Source organism: Physcomitrium patens, chromosome 1 (genome assembly GCF_059467195.1).
Source record: "Physcomitrium patens ecotype Gransden chromosome 1, ASM5946719v1, whole genome shotgun sequence".
Taxonomy (NCBI): domain Eukaryota; kingdom Viridiplantae; phylum Streptophyta; class Bryopsida; order Funariales; family Funariaceae; genus Physcomitrium; species Physcomitrium patens.
This window is the reverse complement of record NC_143410.1, coordinates 5,904,859-5,918,587: the sequence shown is the minus strand read 5'-3', so window position 1 is coordinate 5,918,587 and position 13,729 is coordinate 5,904,859. Positions and strand designations below refer to the sequence as shown.

The 13,729-nt window shown below is 39.2% G+C and overlaps 1 protein-coding gene and 1 long non-coding RNA gene across 2 annotated transcripts; both read right to left on the bottom strand.

The window, feature by feature from the left end:
• Positions 1-2,451: 2,451 nt before the first annotated feature.
• On the bottom strand, positions 2,452-5,249 carry LOC112283302 (D-3-phosphoglycerate dehydrogenase 3, chloroplastic). Its single transcript, XM_024521847.3, has 2 exons — positions 5,121-5,249; positions 2,452-4,735 (listed from the first exon to the last, which is right to left on the bottom strand). Exon 2 carries the CDS (start codon positions 4,678-4,680, stop codon positions 2,773-2,775), a length of 1,908 nt encoding a protein of 635 aa, XP_024377615.1. The 5' UTR covers positions 4,681-4,735; positions 5,121-5,249; the 3' UTR covers positions 2,452-2,772.
• A 2,876-nt stretch (positions 5,250-8,125) lies between these two features.
• LOC112283309 (uncharacterized) lies at positions 8,126-9,434 on the bottom strand. The gene is made up of 3 exons (XR_002970071.3): positions 8,904-9,434; positions 8,674-8,761; positions 8,126-8,486 (listed from the first exon to the last, which is right to left on the bottom strand). It is a non-coding gene; the product is annotated as an uncharacterized LOC112283309 (long non-coding RNA).
• Between the last annotated feature and the right edge of the window lie 4,295 nt (positions 9,435-13,729).

The following is a 13,729-nucleotide window of genomic DNA, read 5'->3' as shown; positions in this document are numbered from 1 at the left end:
TCTTGACAATCATTGAATAGCCTTGGCAAAAGAACTTTTCCAATCTTATCTTGTAAATACTATCATGCACATTATCATCAGTGGAGTTGAATCTAATTAACGAATTTTGCTCTTCTACTGCACCATAAATTCTATACATATTCCTTGATTTCAAAAAGACCACACATGCTAAGAAAAACATTGTATGTGCAGTAAGAATGATTCTCAATATACATAAAAGATCGTGGTTTTACACAAACCTTTACCTGAGGCTTGACATTCCTCTGTTATCAATTTACACGATTCATATGACACCAATTAGAAATAATGTATTTTCATTTGACCGTACCATCTTTCTACTATCAGCTTGACGAAACATGCCAAAAGGAGTTTAAAGCTTACCCAAATTATTGATTTAGAATAACATCTACTAAACATTTTCATCCGTTTATAGCCGACTCTTACGAAAAAGCTCCCGATTTGTTTCTTGCTGGATTTCTGAAGAAGCTCCAGATTCGTCATCGCCTGCGATTGATCGATTGATGTACCTATTATTGTGTTGAGAAATAAAAGAAAAATTACACTCACAGAAGGCAAAAATCTCAACTCGGCCGATAAATTCTGCTTTCAATTAAGAACGGCCCAGATTGTTCACAAGTAGCCCCCGATAAGTTTATCCCAGACTCGAACGGGACCCGAGTCGGTGACTGGTCCACCGACAGTGGCACAGAATCGACTCAAGGCTTGATCCAGATCATTTCGTTCAGTCACGATGGTCTCGATCCTGAGCCTTCTTGATTCAATCGCTCCTAGATCGGCGTGGTTTGAGTCCACACTTTGTTGTCGAGCAATCGACCGATCAGCCCGTCTTACGGTGGGGCACTCCGAAGCGGAGTGTGCACACTGGTACCTCGTGGATCCGGAACCTGCAAGCCGAACTTGTCATTCGCGGTTTTCATGCTAGATGTGTGTAGATACGCTGAGGTTTTGCACTGCGTCGTAGTGTACAGCTGAAGTTGATATATGGGCTGAGTCAAAATGGGTGCTGGCTTGCAAAGATCTGATCAGTTCGTTTCATATGTTCCAGTAAGTAAATCGTGATGATGTTTTCGACAAGCTGAGAACTTCTTGGTGTATCGATGTTTTGATTCGGAGAGCTTTCAAAACCACTGCCAGTGCCATGAGCTGATCATACATGAACGTTCTCTATATCGTTGTCTGTAACGATGAATCGCATGTCAACCTCCCTGGTGGCGGTGGTGAAAATGGGGATAACCTGCTTCCTTACCAGCTTGGCGACAGTTGCTACGAACGCCAGCTATACATCGAAGGTTGATTGCATTGATTTCTGACCAAGAGAACCACCGGAGGGTCTTTCCCAATAATACTTGCACTAGTTTGGTCATGGTGAGGTATAACGATGGCTCTGTCACGCTCTGCGACTTCTGAGAGGTCCGAGACGAGAGCAAGCAGAAGAATCTACCGAACTGGCTCTTCTCAGACCGTGTCCTGGTGATAAATTGACGACGTGGCAAGGTATCCAAGGTTGATCTCACTGTATGCTACAAAAACGAGGTTGCACCCAGAGGCCGGGGAGAAATTCCGATAACGACAAGACATTAGGAAGGATCTGTTATTTCTCTTTTAGAAGCCCGTTCTCTGTTGCTCTGCTATTGTTTCTCCTTATATTGTTTTGTTTTGTTTTGTTTTTATTTTCCCGATGCTGCTTTTCAAACCACTTTAGATTAAAAAACGATAAATTGACAAGTTCAACATAATAAGATAAAAATACATGTCGGTTTGTGCAGCACGTTGGTTGCATCTGACCAGGGCACCAGACATGTCACTTGCAATAAAATATTCTCTGAATGGAAGTGTTATCTTACCTCAGCTTTTCAGTGCGTCCATTCGCCACATCTGCAGTGTCTTTTGAACAGCTCTTATGAGCATCTTCGTCTTGCAAGATTTCTGAAAGCGTGATAAACCGCTGGAAATTGTCAGTATCCTATATTTAAATCAGGCGTCTCGAGTTGAGAAGGACTGTTCTTCACCAATCCAGATGTGCAGAAACTTGTGTAATATACTAATTACATACTGAGATGATTGGGTGACGATGATAGGAGTTAGGAGCTTCTTAGCTATGCACGGCACGGCCATGGCATCACCTCTCTGGCAATCAAGAAAGCAGAGAAAGCTGATGTGTATAATCTGCTTGTTATCTCACAAACACTGTAAATGCTGTATAAGTTTTGTTACCTTATAAAGCTGTAAACGTGTTAAAAGTACACTAGTGACATAAACAGTGGTATTTATACCAGAATGCCACATATGCATTTATTTACTTATATCTATATATATATATATATATATATATATGTGTGTGTGTGTGTGCGTGTGCGTGCGTGCGTGCGCGCGCGCGTGTTTGGGTGAGTGTATGTTACACCAGACACTGCCATGGAAAAGGTCGCAAACTTTGACAATTAGTGTTGTTTTCATATATAGAATATACCTAACTCTTACAAATGAACACTCTAAACAAAGAGTTGCCGCCACCTCCAACAACAAAGGTGCACGACGCTGATGGCCACTCAGTCAGTCACTTTTCAAGACCTTCTACCTAATTGAGAGCAAAGTGCCAATGTCTCCTATGTATTGTGTAGGATTTCGTGGGATTACCTCAAGATGCTTGCGCTGTTCACAACATTATGTGATGGGTGAAACCTATCCTGGATAATATACATCTTGGCTTACAAAGGAGTGAACAATCTACACTTAATTACATTCGGGAGAAACTCAAAGCCGAAGAAACACCAGCTCTTCAATCGCAGGAAGCTCTTTCAACTTCTGGATGGTGGCGTCGCTCACGTCCTCGTCCGTGCCAATGGCAACAATAGCGGCCTGGCCGCGCAGGGTTCGGCCCACGCTCATGAATGAAATGTTCACATTGTCCTCACCCAAAATGGAACCCACTTTCCCGATCATGCCTGGCTGGTCTACCTGCCGGTACAAGATGACATTGCCGTCCAAGCTCACGTCGACACTGAAGTTTCCGACCTTGCTAAGATGGGGCACACCGTCCTTCACCTTGCCCTCCAAGGTGATGCTCCGGCTGTGATCCCCTCTTGCGCTGGCGAATTTTGACTCTACATCTTGAATTGTAACGGACACACTCTCCAGTGGTACTCCGCTCTCACCATCAGCTGGCTCCCGCTCCTCACTAATCTTCAAACCCCGCTGCTTGGCCACATAATCTGCATTCACCAAATTGATGATTGCGTCCGACACGGGCTCGATCAACCCCTTCGAGATCCTGGCCCTCAATAGCCTGGTGTCCAAATCGCCGTCGTCCCGGGAAGATTTGTACACCACCTTCACCTGCTTCACTCCGGCACTACCCGATACCAACTGCACAGTGAGCCTTCCCAGCTTCTCTGCCAAAACCACATACGGGGTGAGCTCGGCGATTACCTCCGCGGGTACCATGGGTGCGTTCACAGCAGTTGCTGCGAGGTCACCTGCCAGCGCTCCTGCCACAGCTTCAGCAATCTCCAGGGCCACGCCTTCCTGGGCTTCAACAGTACTGGCCCCAAGATGGGGAGTAGCAATCACATTCTTGTGCTGTACCAGGGCAAACGAACTGTCGCCTCCCTTTGGTGGCTCCACCGCGAACACATCCAATGCGGCCTGCGCCACGATCCCAGAATCCAAGGCACGCAACAACGCCTCTTCGTCAATGACAGCTCCGCGTGCCACATTGACGAGACGGACACCCTTCTTGCATTTCCGGAATGTATCGTCATTGAAAACCTTCTTTGTGGTGGGAGTCAGAGGCATGTGGAGCGAGATGAAGTCAGCGCGAGCGAGTGCATCGTCGAAGCTCACGAGCTCCACGCCTATTGCACGTGCGCGGTCGGCGGACGCGTAAGGGTCGTGGGAGATGACGTGCATTCCTAAGCCCTTGGCTTTGCGAGCTACTTCAGAACCCACCTTACCAAATCCCATCACGGCCAAGGTCTTGTCAACCAAAGAAACTCCCACATACTTGTTGCGCTCCCATTTGCCACTTTTCATGGAGGAGTCTGATGGTGCAACATTACGCGCCATGGCCGTGAGGAGAGCGATTCCATGCTCTGCAGCAGCGACAGTATTGGCTGTGGGCGCATTAACAACCAGGCAGCCCAATTCAGTTGCTGCTTCGAGGTCCACATTATCGATCCCTACACCAGCTCTGCCCACAACCTTTAGTTTGCCTTTCGAAGCCTCGAAGACCTTACGAGTGACTTTGGTAGCACTGCGCACGATCAGGGCGTCGTAGTCCGAGATCTTGGCGCAGAGTTCCTCGTTGGTGAGGTTGTAGATGCAATCAACATTAGAAACCTTGCGCAAGATGTCAAGCCCGCCATCTCCGAGTTTCTCAGACACCAAGACGGTAGCAAGATCAGGGTTGCGACTCTGATTGCTTTGCTCAGACAGAGTTTGTGTCACAGCGGGGGATGATGAATGCGTGGTGGTCACGTTCATCACCACGGAGTGCCTCCGGCTGCAAACTGGCTGGCGACGAGTTTCCAAGGAATTCTTGTGGAGCGACACACGGGATGCTAGTAGCTGGTTGTTGCACTGTGCTTGCTGCCTCAGTCCCGTGACGCTTTGCAACATCTCCTTGACATTTACTGCCATGGTTAGCCCCGCAATTGTCGCCATGGAATAAGCAGCTGATGTAAAATCTTTTACGGAATCACAATAGAGTTCGTGCAACCTTCACACCCCAAATCATCATCAGCACTGGATGCATGTTCTTTCTCTTTCCGGATCACACAACTCCTTATTTCTCTCGAAGCATTTGACACCACCAAAGATGCTAAACTCAAGAAACACACCCAAACCACCAACCTCCTCGAAAGGCAAAGAACTCATTAATAGGATCTAATCACGGCTATGGCAACCCTGTCTTCACGCATTCACCGACAGACACGTCACACCGAATAGCAGCTAATTCAAAGAAAACAAGGCCACAAAGAAGACTGCTCAGTGCTATCGCCCTGTGTCTCATTCTTGTCCAGCATCACAAGAAACACTGCATAACAATCCAGTGTCACAGTGAGCATACTAAAAACAGGTCACGTGCACAAACTTATGCTCACCTCCGCAGCAAGCAGGCACTCCCACCTCAATCACTGAAACGATTGCCTCCGATTGTGATTCCTCCAAGGCTTCAAGAAATTGGAGGGACACCAGAAGAGCCAGAGGGCATTGAACTGGACTAATAAATAATGAAGGTCTTCTCTCCCAACCGAGAGGGCAATAGTTCTTTATATGCAACTGGCAGGCCCCGTTGGATAACAATAGACCGTAAAGAATGAGTCGAGAATCAAAAATCATAGGCTCTAGACTCGATAGAAATCGAATTATTCATCATAACTGATGACTGATGGTCATAGAATTGACTGGTCGCCTCATCCATGCGATACTCACCTCCCAGGTGAGATCGTTGTAGATGAGAAAGTATATTTTTTAGGATCTCTTGTGAACCTGCTTCTCTGCGAACAAACCTTGCAGTTTCTCGATTCAACTCTATCTACCTCGGGGCACTCCACCTGATTCTTGTTTTTGCTGGAAACCTCATGGTGGCTCTTGACAATTGACACAATTACTTGAACCTTTTCCGACCCATAAAAAAGGAAGGCGAATTCATTTGCTTCGAAGTACACGCATCGGATGGGTCGATTGAATGAATCCGAATGGACTACTCCATTCGTTGCTTTGCTAACAATTTTATATCCATGCACAGACAAGCCGATGTATATGGCTATTTGCGGACAGTACTGTGCAGAATAAGTTGCAGAAAATAAGTTGTCCTCGCATCATGAGCTTTTTCCGTTCGCTGATTTCAATAGAAACCATAAGAAATAGTAAGTGGCATCAAATTGCGCTACCAAGTTTAAAATTCACAACTATTCGGAAGGACAAATTTGGGAACTGCACTGAGAGTACAACGAAAGGGCAGGAGAGATTCCTCAGGGTCGCAGATTGGTCCAGCTATTATTGACTCAATTCATTCTATTACGCAACCTCCTGACCTTAACCTGCATCTGCAACGGAGCTTCATCACTTAACTTGAAAGCACCTCTTGCTCAAGGTCTACAGTGAACACCTGGACTGCAGAGGCGATTGACGGCAAAATCCACTGATAAATTCACGCATCTGGACATAGCATTGTGAAGTCCTAGTTGAAAAACGACAGAATCTGCCGATTCAGACAAATTTTCCTTTCGAAGTATAAACAATCATACGGACCTAGCTTTACGTGTGGCAAATCAAGTCGGCAATGAAACTAAGCGAGAAAACGATCAATCAAACGGAGGACCAGTGCAGGTTTTAGTATGAATCTTGTGGCATGAAGAACGTGGCTACAGTCTTATGTTTTATCAGAAAATTAGACTTAGAAGTAATGCTAGTGGCCTACGAATGAACCATCGTTGTAGCTCCGCGAATGGGAGCGAAACTGGACGTTGATCCGGTTTGCTGCAAGGTAAATTTAATCAGGTCGATATGATTCTTACGCAAGAGATCTGTGAGCATATACCTTCGCATGTGGGAAAACCGTACAAACTCTTCAATATCGTTCGTGGGGGGAGGGGGTTCGTGCGTAGTTCGATTTCTTGCTGCTAGTAATTACCGTACCACGACCTGCGACCCATGCTTGAATGATAACCGACCTCCAGACGAGCAAAGTACCACCAATGCTGAGAAGTTGACCTGCTCCCCACTCACCTGATACGTCAACTGATGGAACTGACAGGACGAACTCGTGATGAGAAATTCTGAAGCGTGGTTTGTGAGGTAAAGAGGTGAACGGCCAGTTTAATTGGGTCCCGAATTAAAGCTTCTGAAAGGACAAAGATGGTAGGACCCACATTTCGATTGGTAATGCATAAGTCGGGTGGGTTCAGATCCTTGTGCTGTCCACTGACGACACCTCGATTCATGCACGTGACAATGAAGATGCCCCGATCGTCGGAACATTCCTGAAATGCTGCACGATAGGCTCCGGGAGGGAAATCTGAGAATTGCCAGCCATGAAACCCCAATTTGCTGTCAGAAACCAGTCACCAAATGCTCCATCCTAGTTAATTTCTGAACATCCGTACACCATTTTCCTAATTCTTTCTTTTTTACGGACCCATTCCATGAATCTAGCTATTCACGAGTTTCACCTAATGTGAATTCAGGCAGTGGCTGCAGCAACTTGATTCGTCTGAAAGGAACTGGAGTTTGTAATGCTTGGCCCTGGAACAAGTCATCTTCCAAGCGAGCAATCGGAGAAACGAAAGTCTGCAATTTATGCGCATTCAGAGGCACGATAAGGTGATTCTTGTCTTCGAGACGACTAAATTTGATGTACTCTTACAGATTTAGAGGACGGGGGAAATTAGAATCTTTCATATTGATATTTTGAGCTTGCGCCGATTCGCAGGCTGCTAATTGATTCGAAGGCCTTTGGAGGTTTTGATTTTAGAAGAGAACTTGTTTCTAATAACACGGACAGCTGTAGTAGTTGGAATGCGTGGTAGGCAACAAGCTCTTACTCCGAGAATATATGACGTAGATATCGTGGAGTTAACCTCTTCAAAGTGAAGCTCAATGTTATCGTTTATTAAACAAAACTTGACAACGGTATCATCCAAGGTCGGCACTGCATTGTTCCTCCTGAAAACGAGCTTTCCATTAACTTAAAAGGCGGACTTAGTCGGGAGAGTTCACTGCAAGGCATTTTTTTGGATAAGCAAGAATCTCCTGGATTTCTCATTCTTTCGTGCCAACACCTCCGAGGTCTTGAAGGGGAAGACCTCGCAAAGGATGCTGTGATCAGGGTCAAGCCAGTTTTCAGAATCTGAAGGATTCTAAAATAAATCGAAGTTTAGGGGTGCAATTTGGATCACATATCCCTCAGCTTTGTGATTTGAGGTTAAGGGATCTTGAATGATCCGAATAAAATAATTGTTCAACGGAAAACAGACGCTATTATTGTTTCAAGCTGTACGTGACTATTAGGGTAGATTGAGAGTTGCGATGAAAATGTCCAACACTTCTCATGTTCTCCTCTCACCACGCATCTCCACCACTCCATTCTGCTGCAATTGGTTAAAATGAATAGATGACGTTTCATCCTCCTCTGTGCGCAGACAAATCCAAACGCCGCATGTCTAACCAAAAATGCAACGCTTCTGATTCTGTCTCGCGCATTTGAGTCTGCTGGTATTGTTTCGTCTACATATTAAGGCATCAATCAGGCGCACGCAATCAAACAACGGACCAGAACTTCGGAACCCAAGCTTAACAGAAGACGCTCCCAGGAGCCTGCCGGAGCCCACATGCGTTTCGAGGTGTGACCTATGCTCTCAAAGCAGTCCTCACACTTCACCAGATTATAAATCTGACCCTCCACGTGAGGTTCACTTGTTGAGCGAATCCTACACCGCGAACATTTCATGACTCTCAGCATTGCCCTGCACACCCATGTGAGAAGAACGTCATGAAGATTGTTTTACCTTTTTGAACGATGACCCAATTGAAGAGCACAACAGGAGCTACGCGGAAGCAGGAAACCCATCTCTAGAGCGGGCTGCTAATCCTCGATGTCCGACTTCAACGTCTATGCCTTCATTTCGCATAAAACTGTGTTTGCTTACGTACCTATCATCAAACACATGAGCAACGAAACTTCAAAGAGTTTGCGCCAAAAAATGTTCCTCGTGACCACGTCCATTCCCGTTATTAGGTTCTGCGAAACCGAGAGGAAGAACATTAAGAATCAAATACACGAACATGGGTCGATCGTTACATTCAGCAAGAACTCTAAAAATCGATCGAAAAGAAAGTGTACCGAAAGTGTAACTTGCTCAATTGTTCTCCCTTCGACTCACCAATTATCTCAACAGTCGGGATCCTCTTTCCTGTCGATATCCTGGGTATGGAAACTGGGGAATCACTGTGCAGTTCCGCGATCTTTAGTGGTTCAAGTTCTTTACTTGGAAACTGAGTACTTCGTAAGTTTCTCTCTGGGTCGACAACTTCTCCCTCTTATACTTCTCTACTTTTCGCCGTTGTCACAAATTCAGTCAAAATATTTGAGAAGTGTTCTCGCAGTTCCAGGAGTGACGAGAGACGTAGCAAGTAGTCGGCGGAAACAATGAACAAAGCAAATTTCAGGCCGAACGTTGTGATCAGTAAACAACTTAGTAGTGTGAGAGATTCACATACACTAATTTCAAGTGATAGTGTCAATTCATCAGGCTTTTGTGTGGTACTGGAAAATTTTGATTCCTGCAAGACACTGATGCACACATGAAGCATCTTGGGTTTTCCGCTTGGCACCCACCGAAGTTGCTGAAATCCTTGTCTGCAAAATGGGAGTAAAACACTACGTTTTATGGCAATGAATGTTGAAGACACCAATGTAGTTAAATTAAATATTGACGACACACAATACAAAAAGGGGAATGCTAAATTGATCCCACCAGCGATTATTTTAACCAGCCCATCATCACGATGACTAGAAATTACCTCATTATCTACCAGCCATTATTTTAACCAACCCATCATCACAATGACTAGAAATTACCTCATTATCTGATGATAGTAGTATCCATGTAAATTCTTCTATTCTAAAATAAGAAATGTGCTAGATATGGGCCTTCTTCTAGAAGAGTCATTTGACACATATAATGAAGAGATGCTTAGATCAATTTTTGGATGTCTACAATTATATAGTTTTTTGACGTTGCTTTGACAAAGGTGGTATTTTTTTAAGTGCAATAAAGGTTATTAAATATTAATAAATCTTTAAAATATTAATTAAATCTTAATTTAATTCTGATTAAAATCTTAATAAATTTAAACTAAATTCTTAGTTAAATCCTAATAAAATCCTAATAAAACCTTAAACCATAGACCAACTTTGATGAATCCTAGTAAAATCCTAATCAAATCTTAAACAAATCTTAGACGAATCCTAATCAATTTCTAATCAATTCTTAATTAAACTCTAATAAAATCCTAAATCTTAATCAAATCCTAGACAAATCCTGAACTTTAACCAAATCTTAATCAAAACCTAGATCCTAAATCAATCTTAATCAATCTTTAATCAAATTTTAAATCTTAAACAAATCTTAACAATCCTACAATGTTGTATTATGTGTGTTCTTACTTGAGAATGCACCAAGCATCTAACTATGGAAGGTAAGTAAAAATGTAACAACAATCCTATCAAGTCTAATAGAATCTTAAGTAAAAATTAATAAACTTTAATAAACTTTAATAATCCTAATCAAACTTTGACCAATCCAAAAAAAAATTAAAAGAAGTTATAAAAGAAACACAAAGAAGTCCTAAATTAATCTAAAAAAAATATAAAATAAAAAAAAAAAAAAACAAAAAATCTTAAAGAAATATAAAAATAAATCTTTTAAAAAATAACAATTATCTCAAAAAAATACTAAAAATAAAAACTTTAATTGAATCTTAACTAATTCCTAAGTCAAATTCTAATTAAAATTCTAATTAATCCTTAATTAAATCTTAGGTTAGATTCTATTGAAATCCTAATAAAATCCTAAATTCTAATAAAATCCTAAACAAACCACAATCAATTTTTAGTTAAGTTTTAAACCAATTCCTAAAAAATCCTAATTCTAATCAAATCTTAAATCAAATCCATGCCCTAATCAAATCATAGACAAATTCCAAATCAAATCTTATAGTAAAATGGAATGTTAACAACTAATGATTAAACCATTGATATCAACTCAATATTTGCACACTTTTTAATATCTTAATTAGTAACAAACACAAGAAAGATGAAATCCATTGCACTTACTAATTGAGAGAAATGCAAGATAATCCAATTGAGTATTAGGCGGCTTCCTAGTGCAACCTAAATGTTGAACTTCCAACACCAATATCTCTTTCTTGAATTGTTGAATTACATTTAAATTTTATTAAAATGTTCGAAATCAAGTCTAATATCCATGTAAAAAAAAAAAAAAAAAAAAAAAAAAAAAAACACTCACTAACCTTCAAATTCCAATTTTTGAGACCTCAATCCACAAAAACCTTTAGACACTTTGATCTAACTATCAATTGATCTCAAGATTTGTATATATATTTACAACTAGCACATCAACATACTATCCAAAATTCACTTGTACTTACACTAAAAAATTCAAGAAATCTTCAAATTTGAAAATATATTTTTATTTCTCAAAATCAAAACCAACCAAGAACATTATTAATTTTGAAAATCTCTTAAAAATTCAATATTGATTCAATTGACATAAAACCAATGCCCAAAAATCTCTCCTCTGGTTTTTTCTCAAATTTTATTCTTCAATCTATCAAAAAATCTTGAAGTTGCCATATAGATGTGATTTTATGCCTCAAGATCTTATTTCAACCCATGTTGACAATTGGTCCTCTTTAGGTATCAATTTTTAGTAATTTAAAGTAAATTTTGCTTTATCCTATTGTTGAGTCTCTTTTAAATATGCCTATTTCAAATTACTTTAATTTGGTTCATTTATTCCTTTACAAATTAAATAAAAGCTCCTTCTATAAAAAAAAAAAAAAAAATAGCATTGAGATTAAATCCTTTAATAACTTTCTATCATTTATCTTTATTTTTTTACTACATCTTTTTGCTATGCTCTTCTATAATAACATCCATATTTTTATTTTTTACTATATAGTCATGTTATTGTATAATAATGGTAGATTAAAAATTTAATAATTAATGATTGAACTATTGATTTTGACTCAAAATTTGCACATCTTGCAACAACTAAGTAAGCAACAAGCATAAAAAATTTGAAGAAGATCACTCATACTAATGGCAAGCAAAGCTCACAAAACCTCTTGGTGTTGGCTGCCTTCTTTTACTAACTTGAACGTTGATCTTTCAATATAGATTTTTCATTGCTGAACTATTCAATTGTTCTACAATTGGGATTGTATATAGATATTCAAGTCAAAATTGTTTCACCAATTTTTTCTTCAATCAAACTAGCAAATATTATCAGATTGCAAAACCCTTCATTGACTCTAAATCTCAATTATTCAAAATCATAACCTACAAAAATCCTCATATGCTTCAATCTAACCACTCAATAGACCTCAAATTTTTCACACACATTTACAACAAGTACAATAAAAAATTGTCTAATTTTCACCCAAATATATGCTACAAATTCAAGAAACCTTTAAATTTGTAAACATATTTTTGTTTCTCAAAATCTAAACTCACCAAGTACAATACTAACTTTGAAAATCCTTGAAAATCTTAATATTAATCCAAATTATATGAAATAAACATTCAAAAATCTCTCTTCAAGTTTGCTCTCAAATTCTATTCTTTGATTTGCAAAAAAAACCATAGAATTGCTATAGTTACTTAGATTTATGCCTTGAGATCTAATTTTAACCTTGATTAGCAATTATTCCTTTCTAGATATCAATTCTATCTTCTTCAAGTAATTTTTGCTAAAATCAACTCTTAACTCTCTCTTACACATGTTTATATTTTTTATTTTTTTTATCTATCTTGTTTATCTTACTTATAGCTCTACAAAATAAATAAAATCTATTTTCATAAAAGAAAATTTTAATACTAATAGATTTTAGTACTTGTCCATCATTTATCCATATTTTTTAATTATATATTTTTAATTAGGCTCTTCTATAATAAAATACTTTCTTTTTTCTTTCACCAAATAGATGTACTACTACACGATAATGTTAAATTCCATTCTTGAATTGATCATGTGGTAGCATTAAACTAGGTTATTTATCATAATAGTGTATAAGGCCACTACTATTTAGCTACTAAAATATTTGAGGATGATAAACTCAAGAAAATTCACAACAAATAGCAAGAGATATCAAAAGTGTACGACAAAATAAATACAGCATGATAAAGCAAGAGCATATGATAGAGCTAGAGTAACATAACAAAATGAAAGTGGCATGATGTTGAAGTTGTTGAGAGAGATTATCTTCTTTTATTCTATATATGATATTAAGGTTTAAAGTAAAGAATGCAAGAGAAATATAAAGAAAATTAGGGCTTTCAATTTTTTGCCTTCTTTCTTCTCAATCAACTAAATTCTAATTCTTTTAGTTATATTGAACTAATAAGATTGTAGACATTGTGGATGTTGGTTAATAAATGGATATCAAAGAGATTTCAATTTTATTGGATAATAGATATTATAGATATTGGTTAATTGGAAATATCATTGTCAAGTCACTTTAGTGATGTTGTAGGTATCAAAGCTTGCTTTGATATCATAATATTATTTAAATTCATAACAAACTTTAGGTACAATTTTGATGTACAATATGGGGCTAATGCCATGCACAGTTTAGCTCAATGCTGGTTGAAAGCTTAATTTAATTTTAAAGCATTCATTACAAGTCAATACATTACCTATTAATTTATTATATGATTTACCTATCTAAGATTTTTATTAAAGAATTATGATGTATCTGCAATACTCAAACTCTTATCATTGTCTTTATTATAATTCAAAAAACTTATTTTTAATATTATAATTTATTTCTCTTTTTAGAGTTTGTAACTTCCAATATTGTACTATGCAACTTTGGTAGTATTCTTGCAACTCAAAGTAAAGATTCAAGTATTAAATGATGGATTGCAAGGCATGTTTGTATTGTATTCAATCCCATCAAGTGC

What these genes read in the sequence shown, in the direction of transcription:
- LOC112283302 (XM_024521847.3), bottom strand. Translation starts at nt 4,680, where the DNA reads ATGGCGACAATTGCGGGGCTAACCATGGCAGTAAATGTCAAGGAGATG.